The sequence below is a fragment of the Plecotus auritus genome (genome assembly GCF_963455305.1).
Source record: "Plecotus auritus genome assembly, chromosome: 7".
Taxonomy (NCBI): Eukaryota; Metazoa; Chordata; class Mammalia; order Chiroptera; family Vespertilionidae; genus Plecotus; species Plecotus auritus.
This window is the reverse complement of record NC_137774.1, coordinates 350,124-367,806: the sequence shown is the minus strand read 5'-3', so window position 1 is coordinate 367,806 and position 17,683 is coordinate 350,124. Positions and strand designations below refer to the sequence as shown.

The 17,683-nt window shown below is 62.9% G+C and overlaps 3 protein-coding genes across 8 annotated transcripts in view; 1 reads left to right on the top strand and 2 right to left on the bottom strand.

Moving 5' to 3' along the window:
- The window catches only part of OGFOD3 (2-oxoglutarate and iron dependent oxygenase domain containing 3), a 12,751-nt gene extending 10,865 nt beyond the window's left edge, over positions 1-1,886 (bottom strand). For both annotated transcript variants that reach the window (XM_080681213.1, XM_080681214.1), the window contains exons 1-2: positions 1,253-1,886; positions 456-673 (exon numbers count right to left, since the gene is read on the bottom strand). In XM_080681213.1, coding sequence (XP_080537339.1) covers positions 456-673; positions 1,253-1,872 — 838 coding nt within the window. In that variant the 5' untranslated portion in view covers positions 1,873-1,886. The remainder of the gene's footprint in view (positions 1-455; positions 674-1,252) is intronic.
- Positions 1,752-12,149, top strand: HEXD (hexosaminidase D). 3 transcript variants are annotated; one of them, XM_080681217.1, is made up of 13 exons: positions 1,752-1,892; positions 4,459-4,597; positions 5,987-6,096; positions 7,130-7,217; positions 7,463-7,627; positions 7,975-8,158; positions 8,898-8,969; positions 9,312-9,507; positions 10,217-10,299; positions 10,642-10,720; positions 10,821-10,895; positions 11,141-11,230; positions 11,713-12,149. In XM_080681217.1, exons 2-13 carry the CDS (start codon positions 4,514-4,516, stop codon positions 11,933-11,935), a joined length of 1,449 nt encoding a protein of 482 aa, XP_080537343.1. In that variant the 5' UTR covers positions 1,752-1,892; positions 4,459-4,513; the 3' UTR covers positions 11,936-12,149. The 3 variants fall into 3 exon arrangements, with proteins under 3 accessions (XP_080537343.1, XP_080537342.1, XP_080537344.1); XM_080681216.1 differs by having other exon boundaries at positions 10,794-10,895; positions 11,713-12,147; XM_080681218.1 differs by lacking the exon at positions 4,459-4,597 and having other exon boundaries at positions 10,794-10,895; positions 11,713-12,147.
- On the bottom strand, positions 12,091-17,683 carry CYBC1 (cytochrome b-245 chaperone 1). 3 transcript variants are annotated; one of them, XM_080681251.1, is made up of 7 exons: positions 17,464-17,683; positions 16,572-16,696; positions 15,524-15,565; positions 14,902-14,975; positions 14,254-14,350; positions 13,568-13,712; positions 12,091-13,246 (listed from the first exon to the last, which is right to left on the bottom strand). In XM_080681251.1, exons 2-7 carry the CDS (start codon positions 16,654-16,656, stop codon positions 13,126-13,128), a joined length of 564 nt encoding a protein of 187 aa, XP_080537377.1. In that variant the 5' UTR covers positions 16,657-16,696; positions 17,464-17,683; the 3' UTR covers positions 12,091-13,125. The 3 variants fall into 3 exon arrangements, with proteins under 3 accessions (XP_080537377.1, XP_080537376.1, XP_080537378.1); XM_080681250.1 differs by lacking the exon at positions 17,464-17,683 and adding an exon at positions 16,961-17,329; XM_080681252.1 differs by lacking the exons at positions 16,572-16,696; positions 17,464-17,683 and adding an exon at positions 16,060-16,089.

Below are 17,683 nucleotides of genomic sequence, written 5' to 3'. Positions count from 1 at the left end.
CCAGGATGCCACAGGCGCCCACGTGAGAGAAGGGCCTCCGAGAGTGACGTTCCTATTGCAACGTTTTCTGCAGTGACGCTTTCCAGCCAGTGCCTTTGCTGGTTTCAACGTTCGCAGTCCTCTCTCCAATTCTGTGCATCCTCAGGGCAAACCTTCTCCTCCAGCGGACAGCACCCACCCGCAGTGAGGGGTGCCTCCGTAAAGCCCTGGCCGCGGCCTCCCAGGTCCTCCAAGGTGACCAACGGGCCTGCCCTGTGCAGGGCCCAAAACACCTGCACTTCCCAGCCCAGGTGTGGGCAACAGAGCTGGGGAAGGGGAAAGGTCATCTGCCACCCCATCACTTTTAGCCCGATCCCACCGACTCACTGTAGCAAAAAGACACGCATGTTAAACACGCTGCATTACATGGGAACGTGCCGCTTCGCTCTTTCCTGGATCACCGCGGCGCCACCTACCTTCAAACCTTCGGTGACTGTTATAGTCCTCGGAGCAGGGCACCTCAATGAACCTGCCGGGCAGCACCTCGCCTCGGTGAGCCAGGACCTCAGTGACACCGTCCTCGCCCGCCAGGCTGCCCCAGAGCAGGAGCGCAGCGAGCGCGGCCCCAGCCCCCAGGGCGGTGGCTCTCAGCCACTTCCTCCGCACCTCCCGCGGCGCCCGGGCACTCTTCATGCTGAGAACAGAACACACAACCATGGTCCCCACCGGCACCTGGGTGTGCTGAACAGGCAGACCATGCCGACCAGAGGCCACGTCCACCGTGGCTTACAGCCCTGACCGGGCCCTACACTAACCACTGTCAGAGCTCCTGTCAATCAATACAGAGGCACCTGCCAGGGGGGTGGAATACGGTGAGAAGGTGGGGAGTCCGGCGTGGAGCCATCGCTACACACGGGGTAGGCGAGTCAGTGAAGGTTTCGGGCGGGGAGCCCTCCTTCCACCCCGTGACCCCCAGCCCAAGCCACCCACGGCTTTGAGCCAGGGCAGCCAGGTTGACGGAGGGTGCCGGTGGGGGCGGGATTCTGCTGGCCCCACCCACACGACAGCCCCGCCTCCCGTCTTGATAGACCACGCCCACTTTCGGGCAGATACTCACGGGGCAGTCCCGCCTCCCGCTGAAGACCCCGCCCACACCCTGACAGACCACGCCCACCACCGTCAGACCACGCCCACGGGGCAGCCCCCTCCGGCCACGCCCACGGCCCGGCCCGCTGCCGCCGAGCTCTCGCCCTCCCTCCCGGGCTGCCAGTACCTGCTCGGGCGCCTGCGTTCGGCCGTCCCGCTGCCTTCGGGCGCCTTGGGCGCGCCCCTCCGCTGAGGCGCCATCGGGCCAGCCCGCCACGGAGCCGGGCCGAACGCGGGAGCCGCCGGAGCCGGGACGAGCGGCGCGAGAGGTAGCGCGAGGCAGGCGCGGCCGGGGACGCGGGACGACACGCTCGGCCGTCCACTCCGGGGCTGGCGGCCAGACCCGAGCAATCGCAAGCCGAGCGCTGCGGACCCGGGCGCGCACCCGGCAGGCACCCCGCCCCGCCCGGATCCTCCGCTCCCCTTCCCTCCCCGCCCTCCTGGAACCCGCGGAGCTCCGAGCCTCTGGGTGCAGCGCGTCCCCCCTCCCCCGTTCCCGTGCCTCCTCCCCAGGGTCCGCGCCCTCCTCCAGGGTCCGCGCCCTCCTCCAGGGCCCGCGCCCTCCTCCAGGGTCCCCGCCCTCCTCCAGGGTCCGCGCCCTCTGCGGTCCGGGCCACCCCTGAGCGCTGGCACATCGTGCTCAGTGGGGGACCCGAAGGCCCTCTGGGTAAGGAGTGAGGCCGTAACCTGCCCCGTTAGGACACCTACGATTCTGAATAAGCCAAGATGACAATGAGGTTCATTCATGAGAATTAAGTCTGAAGAAGGTGAGTCATTTACGGATGTGGGGTGTGGGGGGTGTGCGGGGGTGGGGGTGGGGGGTTGGAAGGAAACCTTCCAGGATCTGTTGAACTGAAAAGAGTTCCGCCCCGCAATCCTGAAACTGGGAGCGAGAGTGCCATCCAAGGCCACGCAGGGCCCGTGGGCACCGACCTGGGAGCCGCGGAACCAGCGACAAAACTGCGGACCTGCTTGTAGTCCGATAGCGAATAGGGACAGTGGGCCACGTCTCTGGAGTGATCGCATGTCTGTAGGCTTCTCGCAGGAGGGACAGCAAAGGAATGCGCGCCCGTGAGATGGAACTGACTGCTCTCTTCTGTTCCTTTGCATCTTAGCAGGGAGCCCGCGCCCAAAGGTTTCAGGTTGGTTCCTTCCCGTCAGGGCACATGCCCGGGCTGCGGGCTCAATGCCCTAGGCAGTAGGGGGCGTGCAGGAGGCAGCCCATCGCGAAAGCATTAATGTTTCTCTCCCTCTCCCTTCCTCTCTCTCTAAAAATCAATAATAATAATAATAATAATAAAAATTCTCACGTGCAACAGTCTCCGCTCTTTTTACCCCATTGTTACAGGAGTAACAGGATTTCTGTCTGAATATGAGACGCACACATGACCAATGCAGATTTCTCAGCTCCCAATGCCTCTTTTATTTTTTTAAAAATATATTTTATTGATTTTTTACAGCGAGGAAGGGAGAGGGATAGAGAGTTAGAAACATCGATGAGAGAGAAACATCGATCAGCTGCCTCCTGCACACATCCCACTGAAGATGTGCCCGCAACCAAGGCACATGCCCTTGACTGGAATCGAACCCGGGACCCTTCAGTCCGCAGGCCGACGCTCTATCCACTGAGCCAAACAGGTTTCGGCACCAATGCCTCTTTTAAATATATGACCTGAAAAATCGGTTTGGTTTGTAAGATTTTATTTTTTAATATATTTTATTGATTTTTTTTACAGAGAGGAAGGGAGAGAGATAGAGGGTCAGAAATCATCGATCAGCTGCCTCCTGCACACCCCCTACTGGGGATGTGCCCACAACCAAGGTACATGCCCTTAACCGGAGTGGAACCTGGGACCCTTGAGTCCGTATCCACTGAGCCAAACCGGTTTTGGCTGGTTTGTAAGATTTTAAAACAATTCAGCTTTACAAAGTATTGCTGTTTTTCAGAATGTTTTTTTCATAAACTTCATCTATTGCCTTAGGAATTTCGTCACTGAGATTGTCTTGAATATAATTCCTTTTTTGTTGTTGTTAATCCTCACCTGAGGATATTTTCCCATTGATTTTTAGAGAGAGTGGAAGGGAGGGGGAGAGACCCAGAGAAACATCGATGTGAGAGAGACATCAATTAGTTGCTTCCCGCAGGCGCCTGACCGGGGGCCGGGGTTGAGCCTGCAACCAAGATGCGTGCCCTTAACTGGAATCAACCCCCGAGACACTAACCTCTGAGCAAACCAGCTAGGGCTGTAATTCCTTTAAAAGACATCAAGTGGGTTGGTTTCTGTCTGCATCTATATTATCTCCCCTCTGCACTATAGACTCCTCTAGGTCAGGTTCATGAGCCTGTGCGGCATGAGTAGCGGGAGTTACTGAACTGTATGTATGACCAATATAGCAAGAGTTTCTTTCCCCATTAGTCCTTTGTGCTCTTATAGTAGGAAAAAAAATAAGATGTCACTATTTCCAGCTGCTTCATCGCCATCCAAACGCTCGCTTCACATCAACATAAACCAGCCAGCCCTGATAACACTGGTGGCTCATTTTCCAAATAATTAAAATGTTTGCCTTTTAACAGAATTCAGGTATAGCCGACGTGCAGTATTATATGAGTTTCAGGTGCACAATGTAGTTATTCAACATGCCAATCAATGGCCTGTTTTAAATCCCGGACAGCTTTCTCTGACCTAGCGGAAATGTTTGCAGATTCTTCATACCAGTGGCTGACACCAGCTCTAGAAATGTACATATATTTTTTTCAAATATATTTTATTGATATTTTACAGAGAGGAAGGGAGAGGGATAGAGCTAGAAACATCGATGAGAGAGAAACAATCAGCTGCCTCCTGCACAGCCCCCAGTGGGGATATGCCTGCAACCAAGTTACATGCCCTTGACCAGAATCGGACCTGGGACCCTTTAGTCCACAGGCTGATGCTCTGTCCACTGAGCCAAACTAGTCAGGGCAAAATGTACATATTTTTGATGTTATCCAAAGAAAAACAACACGGAGGATAAACTTTCTACAAAGACATGTCGTGGGGCCTGAAACAGTGTTTGGAGACCCTTGCCTGTTTTCACGGATGAAGGGCCTTTAGGACCGGAGAATTCCTTGCCGGCACACGTGTTACCACAGACCAGAGCCTCTTGAAGGGAACCAGTGCCGTTCTACTTCAGGGGCAGAGCACCCCGAAACGCAGAGGCCCCTCTGCTCGCACAGGAGATGCACGCCTGGACGTGTGAGCCGTGTTGGTGGAAGGAGTTTTCTCCTTGTGAACAGCTAGACCTGGACAGAAGGCAGAGGACTCCGCTCCTAACTCTGACTTTCTCTCCCAGGAAGACGGGCCCGAACAAGAGATCTCTGTCGTGTGACTTCCCCACCAACAGCGAGATGTCGGACTCCTCGCCGTTCAAGAAGCGATTTGTTCACCTGGACCTTAAAGGAGCCCCGCCCAAGGTCTCGTACCTCTCGGAGGTGGGAGCCCCCTTTCCCTCGCGGGGAGCCCTTCGGGTTGGTCTCGAAAGGTGCGGACAGTGTCCTGTAGCAACGCGTGCTTAGAACTCAGCTGCGGGGTCGGGCCGGGTCACAGAGCAGCCAGGAGAGTAAAAGGAAGAACGGGATGAAGAAACCCCCACCCTCCTCGCCGTGGGCTGAATGTGTCCCCCAAAATGATACGTTCAAATCCTGGCCCCTCGCACCCGTGACCGGGACCCGGTTTGGAAATAGGGTCTTTGAAGACGTTGTCGACAGGAGGTGTGTGTGGTTTTGTATTGGCAGTTAATTACCAATTACCCGTTGTATGACCGTCGCAGCTGATTTTTCCTCCCAGCTGACGCCCTCCTTCGCTGCAGCCTGTTTCAGAGCGTCTCAGACTCGAGGGAAAGGGCGCTTGGACAGCCATGTCCACAGGAGTGGACAAGTCAGACGAGCCCTGGGCACAGGCTGCTGTTTCCGTGTCTGCAGGGGGCCTCCCTGGTGCCCGCAGGGCGCCGCTTGTCACGTGCGTCGCGCCAGACGGGAAGGAGGTCCCAGCTCGTAGACACGGCCTCGTCCTAGAAATGCTTGAGGGCAGGAGCTCATCTCCTTTGAAATAAAGATGGTGGAACGGGGCGGGGAGGACCCCTGTGAGGTAGTCAGCACCAGCCACGCCTGTGCTCCCCTTTTTTTAAAACTATATTTTTATTGATTTCAGAGAGGAAGGGAGAAGGAGAGGGAGAGATAGGAACATCCACGACCAGAGAGAATCATGGATCGGCTGCCTCCTGCATGCCCCTCACTGAGGATGGAGCCCACAACCCGAGCACATGCCCTGACCGGGAATTGAACTGTGAGCTCCTGGTTCAGTGGTCGGCAAACTCATTAGCCAACAGAGCCAAATATCACCAGTACAACGACTGGAATTTCTCTGGAGAGCCAAATTTTTTTAACTTAAACTTCTTCTAACGCCACTTCTTCAACATAGACTCGCCCAGGCCGTGGCATTTTGTGGAAGAGCCACACTCAAGGGGCCAAAGAGCCGCCTGGGGCTCGCGAGCCGCAGTTTGCCGACCACGGTCCTGGTTCATAGGTCAGCGCTCAGCCACTGAGCCACGCTGGCCGGGCCCCACTTCCTCTAAGTTTCCTTCCAGCCGCCCACCACCAACCCCAGCCCTGCCGGTCCCCCGGCTCCTGAGCCTGTGGCAGCCTGTCCCTGCTGGCCCAGCCTCCCCCCAGCTTAGCCCTGGAACATGTCGCTGCGTTAGAGAGGGCACCGTCCAGGTGAGACGTGTCCAGGGAGAAGGAAGTACCGACAGAGACCCGTGTCCATCGCTAAAGACGCCCCCGTGCTGCTGCGTGTCACTTCCTCACGCCCCTCTCCCCCAGATTTTCCCGCTGTTCCGTGCCCTGGGCGCAAACGGCCTCCTCATCGAGTATGAAGACACGTTTCCCTACGAGGGCCCCCTGAGGCTGCTGAGGGCCCCGCACGCCTACAGGTACCTGCCTGCGCGGGTCGCCACCTGCAGAGAAAACGAGGGTGGAGAGGTGGGGGGGGGCGGCAACCTGGGGGTGCGGGCAGGGCAGGTGAGAATTTCCCGACAGTGGGATAATCCCGTCTGTCTTTTTAAATGCACGTCTTCGACGATAAAAATAAAACGTGTTCACGGAATAGTAGAGAAAGTAAGCGAAGCCGTGATCCCCACGGGGCCGTGATCCCGGCGCCGCAGGTGTGAAGGGCGGGGAGGAGCTTTGACAGGTGCCAGGCAGGAGGCTGCTCCCGAGGCCACAGTGGGGTCTCCATGGGAAGGTGGAGGTTAAAGGGGAGAGGCTCAGAGTTCATGACATCGGACATGGTGCTCCGGGTGCCCCCGGCTGGCTTTGAGATCACGGTGTCCCTGCGAATCGGTAACAAACAGAGCGTCAACCTATGAACCGGGAGGTCACGGTTCAATTCCCGGTCAGGGCACAGCCCCAGCTGTCAGTGATTCTCATCATTGATGTTCCTCTCTCTCTCTCTCCCTCTTCTTCCTCTCTGAAATCAATAAAAAAATATATTTTTAAAAAGACTAGGCAGGGAGCATTGCAGGCTGGGCCTAGCCGGTCTGTTACCACAGGTGACATGCGAATGACTGGGCGTGGCTGTGTCCCAACAACACCATTTGTGGGCACAGAAATATTTTTCCGAATCATTTAAAAACGTAGAAACCATTTTTAGGTCACAGCTGCACTAAAACCCACGGGGAGTTTGCCCTCGGGTCCGCCTGCCGACCCGCTCTGTCATATGATTCCTCGTGTGGCAGTTTCTGGTACAGAGACTCCAGCGTCCCGGGGTTTGGGTGAGAGTAGCTGGTAAAAAGCAAATGTTCCTTGAGGCCGTGACAGCCCAAATTCCAGAGCAGGAGCGTCTCTGAAACCTCAGGCTCTCTGTGGAGCTTTTCGGTGTTAGCCGGCGTAGTTTCCCCAGGAGAGTCCCCGGGCGCTGGCGAGGAGGGCCCGGGAGTGTGAGCGAGCTGGGGGCCTGTCTCGCAGCCCCGCTGAGGTCACGGAGGTCCTGCGTCTGGCCGCCGCGCACGAGCTCGAGGTGGTCCCCTTGGTGCAGACGTTCGGACACATGGAGGTAAGTGGGAGGGACGGGCGACGCCTGGCGCCCAGGTGCGGGGTTCGGGGGCGCGGTGGCAGGAAGCAGCCGGCGCTGCAGGGACAGGCTCTCGGAAGCCCCTGCGGACAGGCGTGCCCGGCTGAGGGTCAGACCTCCAGCCACTGTCAGAAGTTTAAACCCAGACGTGGCCTGTCCGGTCCAGGCATGAGCTTCTCTCCCAGTGTGACCCACTTCCCCCCACCCGCCCCGGGCCCCTCCTGCAGTTTGTGCTGAAGCATGAGGCTCTCGCCCACCTCCGAGAAGTGGCGCTTTTCCCCAACACCCTGAACCCGCACGAGGCGGAGTCGCTGGCGCTGGTGGGAGCCATGGTCGACCAGGTGCTGGAGCTGCACCCAGGAGCCCGGTGGCTCCACATCGGCTGTGACGAGGTGGGTGCTGCGTCCGGTCCGCCCCCAGGTCCACAGGCTCCCGCGTCGTCACCTCAAGGTCACCCCCCCGCCCCCCGGGGCTGCTTTTCTTAAATAGAAAAATAGTCCACGTGCCCACACGCCCGATAGAGAAGGGCAGGCCGTGGGGGGCTTCTGGTTCTTCCCCTCGAGCTGCTGTGGAAGGAACCCTTGAGGGGCAGTTCAGGTCTCTGCGAAGCAGCAGGTCGCCCTCCACTGCCGCCTCCTCCCGGGCCCGTGCCCCTGCCCGGGTGCTCCGACGGACGGCAGCCTGGTCGCTCCCGGGCGGGCGGGTCCGGAGGCAGACGGGCCTGCCTTCCCTCCTCCAGGTCTATTACCTCGGGGAGGGCGAGGCCTCGAGGCAGTGGCTGCAGCAGGAGCAGAACACCACGGCCACGCTGTGTCTGTCCCACGTGAAGGCCGTGGCCAGCCACGTGCGGGCCCGGCACCCGGCCACGACACCGCTGGTGTGGGACGACATGCTGCGGGACATCCCCGAGGACCAGCTGTCAGGTCAGTGCGCGTCCACGGGAGGAGGCGCCGGCTGCCGCTGAGCCCCGTCTGCTCAGGGGACAGTGTAAGCGCAGCGGAGCCTTGCCGCCCACAGTCCGGTCAGAGCCCTGGTCTAAGTGTCCTCACGCGGAAACGCCCTCCCCCTGGAAGGCCCCTGGGAGCCTGGCGGGATGGGAGCGCTGGGTCCGACCTGGGCGGCCATGAGGCCTGGGGCCCGGCCATCAGGGGTGGCCCTGCTTCCCGCCCCCTGGCCCTCTGCTCACTCGGCCTGCCCTGCACGGACGCTGGTGAGGTTCCGCGGGGGGAGCAGCAGCCCCTCCAGCCCCGGCGCCTGGGCCTGAGGCTTTGGGAGGAGATGGGAGGTTGGCGTGGTCACTCACAGCTTGGGCCAGAGCCGGGACGGTGCCCCAGTGCCCACGTGGGGGCCCACCTTCTGCAAGGCCAGCCAGCACCCATGTGGCCACCTGGGTTTGGTCTCGGGTTTGTTACAATGTCGTCCAATTGGCGCACGTTCCTTTTGCGCCTGGGCCTGGTGCCCGGGCCGCTTGCAGACGGCCGTGCCCCCGGGAAGTGCTGGGCCGCAGGCCGTCCAGGGCTGGCTGGCTCCTGGCTGTGGCGTTTCCACCAAGAGCAGCGCAGTGTGGCGCGTCCTAGAAAAGGTGGCGTGTGTCCCGTTTTCATGCAAGCAGCGGGGGCCGGGGCGTTCCCCGGCCGGGCACTCACGGCCTCTCGCCCGCAGCGTCCGGGGTGCCGCAGCTGGTGGAGCCAGTGCTCTGGGACTACGGGGCCGACCTGGACGTGCAGGGCAAGGGTCAGTACCGAGCCACTGGGGGGACCCTGTCACCTGATGCCCAGGGGGTACACGGGGCCTGTTTCCTGCCTCATCAGAGCCTGACCTGCCTCTGCTTCCTGCAGACTCTGCTCGGGGAGCCGGGTCCTGTGGCCGGTCCTCACGGGACGGCCTGTCCCAATGGACGAGAACCGGGGTCCCCTGTGGGGGGGGCGGTGGGCTCCCTGAGCGGGCGCCGTCCGGGCCGTGCGTGGGCTCCTGTGGTTTCCACCCGCACGGCCTGGTGTCGGGCCACGTGTTCCAGGCTTGGTGGCCGCAGCCTCCTCGGCCCTGGCCCAGTCACACCTCTCGCTGTCTCACCAGCCCTCCTCATGGAAAAGTACCGGAAGTGCGGCTTCCCCCGGCTGTGGGCCGCCAGTGCCTTCAAGGGGGCCACGGGGCCGAGCCAGGCCCTGCCCCCCGTCGAGCACCACCTCCGGAACAACCTGCGGTGGCTGCAGGTGGCGGCCCAAGGGCGGAAAGACACCCTGCAGGGCATCATCCTGACTGGCTGGCAGAGGTGAGGGTGCCCGGGGCCCGTCCTGGAGGGTGAGGCAGCGCCCGTGGCCAGGACACACCTCCCTCCTCGCCATCCAGGCTGGGCCTCTGACCCGGAGGGAAGGGCAGATGCTCTGGGGATGGCGGGGGAGCAGCCAGAGCCCCTCACACCCTGTAGCCGCCCCCACACTCTGCCCAGGGCATGCTGCCCTCCTGGCCCCACCCTGTGACCGCGTGCCTGGCCCCAGTCCGCATCCTCCGTGAGGCCCAACACGCAGCGGCTCACGCACAGGGGGACCAGGACAGACACTGGTTCTTCACGACTTCATACCAATTGCAAATCTGAGCTACAAGTGGACCCTGGTCCTGGCCACAGGTCCCACCTAGGATTGGGGACAGGGGAGAGGCCAGTGGCCCTGGCACCGAGGGCAGAGAGAGCGGACTGGGGGCAGCTGGAGGGAGGCAGGGCCCTTGAGGGGAGCTATGCCCTCCACCCTCACTCACAAAGCCCAACTCGGAGGGTTTCAGGGTGGCGACCACAGAGCACTGAGCCAGGCTGGGCGGCGGGTGGGCCTGCACGCCCGGGAGCCAAGGTGTTTCTGGAGGCAGCAGCCAGCTCTGCAGACGCTTCCCGGTGCCCGTCCTGGTGCAGGGAACGGTGCCGGCGTCTGCTGCCGGGGGCGGGGGCGGGGGCGGGGGCGGGAGCTGAGCGCCCTCTCCTGCGGGCTCAGGTACGACCACTTCTCCGTGCTGTGTGAGCTGCTGCCCGTGGGCATCCCGTCCCTGGCCGTTTGTCTGCAGTCGCTCCTACACGGTAAGGTGCCTGGCTCTCCCCGGAGGCCGGGGGCTGGGCTGTGGCCGTCCTCAGCGGTTCCCCACTCCGCCACCACCCGCCACTGCAGCCCCGGTTTCCAAGCCTAAACCCAAGACAGGCTAGGAAGTTAGGGGAACGTGCCCGCCCCGGACACAGTGAACCCTGAAAAGAAATCCGTGACGCCTCGGTTAGGAAGGTGCTTCTGCCTTGGCTGCAGGGACATCCGGGAGCTGGTGGGCTGGGGAGACGGGCGCCACAGTCCGGCACCGTCTCCAGCTCCCCGCGGGAGCGCCGTCACGTGCCCAGGGCGGTGACGCACCTGCCACCTCTGCTTGGTTTCAGGAGGCTTCGCTGAGGACGTGAGGGCACGGGTGCAGAGCCTGCTGGGGATCTCGAGCCTGGAAATCGCCGGTGTCACGAGGTGATCCCCCAGCCTCAACGCTGCCCCTCCCCGCATGCCCGGCCCCATCTCAGCGCCCGGGTTCTCTGTGCAGCGAAGGGACCGGCTCCTTCCCTGGCAGTGACATCCTGGCCCTCGTCATGCAAGTCAGCCTGCACCTGCGCAGCTCTGTGGACGAGATGCTGCAGAGGGACAGGTGAGCAGGGGCGCGGGCGAGTGTGGGCACAGGGGAATGGGGGCATAGGTGAGCGGGGGCTCAGGGCGTGCCCCCCCCACACACCCAGGGCGAGGGCCTGCCCATCCTGCACCAAAACTTTCTGGGGAAAACACCTTGTTAAAATGTCTGGGAGACTCTGAAATGACCTAAAGGTGGTACTGAAAAACCCCCTGAGGCTTCCTTGCCCCGTCCCTGGGGCCCACCTGTGTGTGGCTCTCCCCCAGGTACGTGACAGGCTGGTTCAGCCATTACCACCGCAGGCGGAAGCTCATCCACCCCGTCATGATCCAGCACATCCAGCCCCAGGCGCTCAGGTAGCCCCGCCCCCGTGCCCACCCCGGAGCTGGCGCCCTCTGCCGCAGGGTGGCAGCGCTCTGTGGCCATGGGCTCATGAGCCTGGATTCCCAGGTGGCCCTGAACGTTAGTGAAGCCAGGGTGTTCCCAGCCTGAGGAGGGAGGGTGACCGGAATGACCGGGCAGGGTCCAGGCTCACTGCGGAGCCAGACCACCGGGGCCCATCCTGGCCCCACAGCTGGCATGAGCCCGCGTCCTCCCTGGCACCGAGGAGACAGGTCCTGCCAGCCGGTCCTCCCGGAGCTGGGCTCTGTGCAGACTGTCCCTGAGTGTCAGTGTGTGCACTGCTGATGGGTGTAGGCCTTGAGGAAATCCCAGGTTCAGATGTTGAAATGTGTCCTCAGTCATTGACTCCCAACAATGCGGCAGCCCAGTGCACGGATGGGTAGCCTGAGGCACAGCTGCTCCGATGCACGGGACCCTCACAGCTGTCGGGTCTCAGTCTCCTGGGCAGGTGGAGCGCCCTCACACAGGAGCTGGCAGCCGCCCTGCACCGTGTCTTCCCCGAGGGCGCTGTGGAGGAGTGGCTGCAGGAGAACGTGCACCCCAGCTTGGGGCAGCTGCAGGCGCTGCTGCAGGACCTCGAGGCTGCCAGCCCCCCACCCCCACCAGCCAGCCCTGGCCCCGGCCCCGGCCCCGGCCCCGATGCAGGCCAGGGCCCCTGAGGGAATGGGCATCCCACACCCCGTCCAGCTCTGTCTGGCCCAACACTCGCCTCCTGCTGCGCCGGGGACGCCAGGCAGCAGGCCCACTCCGCGCCGGCGGTGACCATGGGGAGAAGGCGGCTGAAACAGGGAAGGAAACACCCACAGGGACTTGCTCACTGATCTGCACGTAGAACTTTAATTCTCGTGAAATAAAAAGGAGAGAAAAAGCTAGAGGTCATGCTGGCAGGAATGTGACCGACCTCACCGCCTGGCTGCACTCAGGTGCTCACAGGGCCCAGCCAGGGTCCACAACAATCCCACAGGGGTGGGGGGGCACGGGACCTCGAGGCCTGCTTGCCCCCCGCTCCCGGAGCCTCTCAGCCCTCAGGAGGAGCAGACCTGCACAGCTCAGTCCAGCGGTCCACTTGGAACCCCACTAGCAGGTCCAAGCGACACGTTCCCGAGCCAAGGGCTGGTCGTAGCCCCTGCCGAGAAGGGAGATCCGCAGAGACTGTGGTCCATGTCACCAGGCAGCGGCAGCCCCATGGGCGACCCGGGCTCTGCCCGCTGCACCTGCCCAGTTCCGTGGGTGTGGCCCACTTCCTGCCCCACAAATGGGCCCAGTTGATAGGTCTTCTCTGACTTCTCAGAGCAAGGTCCCAGCTTGAAACTGTGCACGAGGCTGGGAGAGCCTCTTCTCGCCAAGTGGGCGTTGCCCGGGCTGAGGGGATGGGACGGGACGGGACAGGATCCGCCCCAAGACAGCCCAGCACCATCCTGGTTGGTGAAGCCTCGCCATGACCTTGGAGCTGAATTCCCCAGGGACCGTGTGGCCAACCTCAGTCGGGTGCAGGAACACCAGCCTCAGGCTGTGCCCTGGGGAGCCTGGCCCCCCTCCCCTTTCAGAGGCTGGAGCACACCCAGCTGGTGGGCTGTGGGGTGGGTCAGCCCAGCCCAGGCCACGCCACCCACCACACTCACGCCCACCCCACCCAGGCTGGGGCCACCGGGCTCCAGGAGGCAGATCCGAGGCCACACCCTCCCTGGACGCCTTGGCGCCCAGCCGTGGTTCTGCGCAGAGGGCGGCAGCAAGCAGCAGGAGTGGCCCAGGGCCCCCGCCCGGGGGCTGCCAGGGACACAGCTGGGTGGCGAGGAGGGAGGCTGGCCTGCTGAGGCACCATAAGATCCACGGCCGGGGGCTCCCCGGGTCAGCCCTGCTCGGCGGGGCCGTCGGCCTCGCTGTCGCTGCTCTGAGACAGCTCCTCAGGGCTCTCTGGGCGGTGCAGCTCCAGGAAGCTGGTGATGAGCCTGGCAATGGCTTCCACGTCGCTGCGCCGGGCGGCACCGGAGGAAGGGCGGTTACCACGGTGCGCCGAGAGAGACCACAGCCGCTCACCCAAACCGCGCACCGCGCACCCCCGAGGGCTCTGCACTAGGACCCGGCACCTTCCCTCCTGGTCCCCATCCTCACCTGGCCCCAGCCCCGCCCCGCCCTCGTGGGGACCCCGGCATTGCCTTGCGGTGGTGGCACGCCTGCCCCCAGCCTCCCCACAGTCCTCTGCCCGTGCCCCGCCACGCTGGGCCGTCTGTTGAGATGGGTGAGGGGCCCCGGCAGCAGCCCTGGCCAGTCCCACCTGCATCCTCACTCACCTGTGGTGGCCCATGATGGCGCTCTGGGTGAGGGGGTGTGAGAAGCCGGTGGAGAAGCGCAGCACCACCACGTAGCCCTTCCCGAAGTACCGCACCTTCTCCTCCTCCACGTTCACGTCCCGGATGTCATTCAGCAGGACCACCACTGGGGGGCAGGGCAGGCGGGTCAGGGGCAGCGTCCCACCACCTGGGTGCGGGCGCCGTCACTTCCGGGCCACTCTGCAGAGGACCACGCCACGCTTGCCATGAAGCAGAAAGCATTGGTCACTGTGCCCGAGGCTGAACCCCAAAAGACAGGCGAGACCCTGACCTTGGGTGTCACAGGTCAGTGGCCACAGTGCAGGGTCCTGCAGCTGCCGGGTCACGGCCAGGCTGGTGAGAAGGAACATCTGGCCCATCGTGGCCTCGAAAGGCCTGCCTGTCCCCCGTCTTCCTGCTCCATCTCCTCAATGGCCGAGAGGGCCTCCCTGTCCTGAGTGGCCAGGCCACGAGCTGGGGCTGCCTGGCAATAGCCTCGGGGCAGGCCATGTCGAGGGCCCCCCGCCCCCCAGAGGCGGGATACAACCCTGATGACCGAGCAGCCAGCTTGGACCCAGGCCTCAGGCCCAGTCCCAGCCGTCACTCAGCCCTGGCTGCCCCCGCCCAGCCCGGGGTAGCCCGTGTCCCGTTCAGTCCCGACGCCTCACCCTGGTCGTGGCCTGCTCGGAGGAGGGTCAGCAGCTTCTTGTACAAGCTGAACGTCTTCAGCACGACCTTGCCGGTGCTCTTGTCGAAGATGGCTTCCTGGAAACGGCCACGGGGTCACTGGCTGCTGGCCGCTAGGCAGGAGTGGCCCACATGAACCCGGGAGGGCCTGGCTCACCGACTGTCCCACCCTCGCCCTTTCCATCCCAGTCAGAACCCAACGCCAGCACCCAAGCTGCTCTGCCAAAGCCCAACACCTGCAGCCTGACCAAGACTCCTGAGAGGTGTGAGCGCAGGGGCCTGGGGCCTCGGGGCAGGTGTTCAAGGACAAGGACAGTGGCCAAGGTCACCCAACGAGGGAACGGGGTCAGAGAGCAGCACAGGGCCAGACAGCTCAAAGGGTCACGAAGAGGGACAAGGGAGAGGGGGTGGCCAATGAGGAAGCAGACGGCCCTGTGTCATTCCGTGCTACGGCGACCTCGGGAGGAAAGAATTTGGGTAAAAACAGCCACGAGGAGCTTCTAGGAGAAAAACGGCTTCAGAGGACTCCTTGGCCCAGGAGCAATGACGGACAGGCACCAGAGCCGAGCCCAGGCACCCAGGAGCCCTGCGCTGGTCTCAGCAGGGAGCCGAGCTGCAGCGGGCCTCACCTCCCAGTCCTCTAGGTTCTGCACAGCCACGAACAGGCAGCCTGTGACGTAGAAGATCTTCCAGCCCAGACTATCTGGGGACAAACAGGACGCAGCCACGTGAGAGCAGCAGCAGAGGGCGCAGGCGGCGGGCCCGCAGGGGTCCCTCTCCCCGGGACGGCCGCTCTCCCAGACGCTGGGCAGGAGCGGCATCTGGGGGCCCTGCCTGTCACTCAGGGCCATGTGGGACACACTGCTCCAGCTCTGCCCTCGCTCCCTCTGGCATCTACTCGAGACAGGCAGCTGGTCTCTGCCAATCACAGCACGGCTTGTGGAGGGGGCAGGTGGGGAGGCTGAGAGCATGGCTCACCCCACAACGCGCCTACGCAGGTACGAGAGAGCACCCTCTCGAGGAGTATTTTTTGACCCAGGAAAATGCCAAGATACGAGTGACAAGTGCTGGGCGTGAGGGAGAAGCCACCAGCACACAGAGGTGCGCTGCGCCCGTGAGCCCCTCGGAGGCGGAGGGGCGGGCGGGGTTCCCGGAGGCCAGGCCTTGGTGGGTCATGAACGATGGGCTTTCCTTCTCTTCTCTGTTTGCCAAAGAGCGAGGAAGGTGCGGGGAGCAGACGCTGCTTCTCACCTGCACTGTAGTAGGCAGCAGCCAGGCCAATGGACAAGATTCCTGCAGAGAGAAAGCAGGGACCTCGCTGGGGGACCACCGCCAGCCCAGAGCCCGCCTCCTCCCCAGGGCCAGCGAGGCTGCGGGGCGGGGAGCAGGGAGACCACCAGGCTCAGAAGTGGGGGAAGTTCCTTCGCAAACACGGTACGTGCCATTCATGGTACGCAGGTGACACATCCGTCTCCGTGAGGACCCAGAGCCGACTGGGAGTCGGACGGAGGAGCCCAACGTGGGTGTTACCCCAACAGTATCAAGTGGGGAATGAAGACAGGACTACGTCACAACCCAACAGCTGAGGAGAAACGGAGGAGCCACATGCAGGGTCATGGGAAAGGACTGGACACAGGCTGCTGAAGGTAGGCGGCTCTGCTTACACCCACCATCCAGGCCACCCAGGGCAGCTGCCCAGCGGGTGCAGGGCCCTCTGTTTGGCAGTGACGGGATGCGAGGCCAGGGCAGCCTCTCCCACTTGGGGGAAAAACAGAATGCACTCTCACGCATCACACGGGCCTGCGGCGTAAATCAGACACCTGGAGCAGGTACATGAGAGCAGGTGGAAGGGCGAACATGGCCCGGTCATGTGGCTCAATTGGTTGCGTGTCGTTCCATGCACCAGAAGGTCACAGGTTCAATTCCCTGTGGGGGCACATGCCTGAGGTTGCAGGCTCGATCCCCAGCAGGGGGCATGCTGGAGGCAGCCAGTCGATGTTTCTCTCTCTCCCTCTCCCTTCTTCTCTCTATAAAATCCCTAAAAACATATTTTTAAAAGTGTGTGTGTGGGGTAACATGGGCCCTCAGAAGAGCATGCAGTGTTAACTAAAGGGTGTCAAGTGGTGAACACGGCAAGACAGACACACATCACACATCACAGCGCAGACAAAGGCTAAAACCCGGAGAACACAAAGAGGACAGCTGCTGTGTTTGGGGGTCGGAAGGAAAACGTGAGTTTCATTTTCACCTATTTTTAAAGTTAAGTTTTTTATTTGGGGTGAAACATGGAAACCCTTACCGACCAGCAGGGACCAGGACCGGATGCCCGGCGCCCTCTTCAGATGGAGGCGGGAACTGGAGAGCGTCTCCACCAGCATGTACATCCCTGGGCCGCGCGGACACCACTCTCAGCGGGAGGCCCGGCTGGGAAGGGCAGACACGGACAGCTGGGGCCACTGCGCAGACAAGGGCGGCCTCTCCAGGGCAGGGAGCCGCGCTGGCCCCCCCGCAAGGCGGTGCAGGCTGGGGACCTAAGCTGGCCCCCCAGATCACCTGATCCCCGGGGGGGCCGCTTCCTCTGTGAGCAAGGCCCTGCTCTGCTCGGTTACAAGGACTGCACTGGGGCCGCGCGCCCTCTCGGACTCACATACTGTCCACGGGTGCTGACCCTCCGCTGCCCCGTCTCACCTGCAAAGCTGTCTCAGACACCAGTGGCCTTCAAGCTCCGGGGCCCACCACAACCTAGCGGACCGCCCTCGTTTCCCCGTGCTGGTCCGGCCAAAAACCGGAACTTGCAGGTCTCATCACGGCAGAGTCTGCCCTGAGCGGCCCCGGGAAGCCAGCCCTGCGGTCGCCTCGGCTGCGCGGTGCGGCCCCAGGGGCTGACCTGCACGCGCGGAGGAGCACCCCGGCACACCGATGCCCGCAGGACGCGGGCGCGGGGACCGGTTCTGGGGCGCCTCCCAGAGGGTCTCTGCAACGTCAACTCAAACCCCGGACAGCGGCGGGTGCAGCGCACGCGGACGCCGCATCCGGGCGCATCGCCGCGCTCCCTCCTGGACCTGCCCGCGCAGCGAGGGCGCCCCCTGCAGACCCCGCGTCGCCTCCCGCGCCCGGACTCCCGAGGACGGAGCCCGCACGCCCCCCGCCCGCCCGCGCCACCACGACGGCGGCTCCCGCCGGGCACCTACCGAGAACGCGGACCGGCGGGCGCGGGACGAAGCCTGGGGCCAAGGGGCGGGCACTCACTTCCGGGTCTGGGGGCGGGGGCGGGGCCGACTTCCGGGGCGGGTCCTCGGGAATCTGGAGGTGGATGCTGTGCATATTGTAGGCGCGAGAGGGTGGCGCATCCTCCCAACGGCCGGACTCTGGCGCAAGGAGTGGAGAAACGCTGTCGGCGCCGACTTCCGC

What these genes read in the sequence shown, in the direction of transcription:
- HEXD (XM_080681216.1), top strand. Translation starts at nt 4,514, where the DNA reads ATGTCGGACTCCTCGCCGTTCAAGAAGCGATTTGTTCACCTGGACCTT. An exon ending in AGACGTTCGGACACATGGAG is followed by an intron (nt 7,218 to 7,462) that starts GTAAGTGGGAGG and finishes CCCCTCCTGCAG; the next exon opens with TTTGTGCTGAAGCATGAGGC. An exon ending in CCCCGAGGACCAGCTGTCAG is followed by an intron (nt 8,159 to 8,897) that starts GTCAGTGCGCGT and finishes TCTCGCCCGCAG; the next exon opens with CGTCCGGGGTGCCGCAGCTG.
- CYBC1 (XM_080681251.1), bottom strand. Translation starts at nt 16,656, where the DNA reads ATGTACATGCTGGTGGAGACGCTCTCCAGTTCCCGCCTCCATCTGAAG. An exon ending in AGAACCTAGAGGACTGGGAG is followed by an intron (nt 14,351 to 14,901) that starts GTGAGGCCCGCT and finishes GGCCGTTTCCAG; the next exon opens with GAAGCCATCTTCGACAAGAG. An exon ending in CCGAGCAGGCCACGACCAGG is followed by an intron (nt 13,713 to 14,253) that starts GTGAGGCGTCGG and finishes CCTGCCCCCCAG; the next exon opens with TGGTGGTCCTGCTGAATGAC.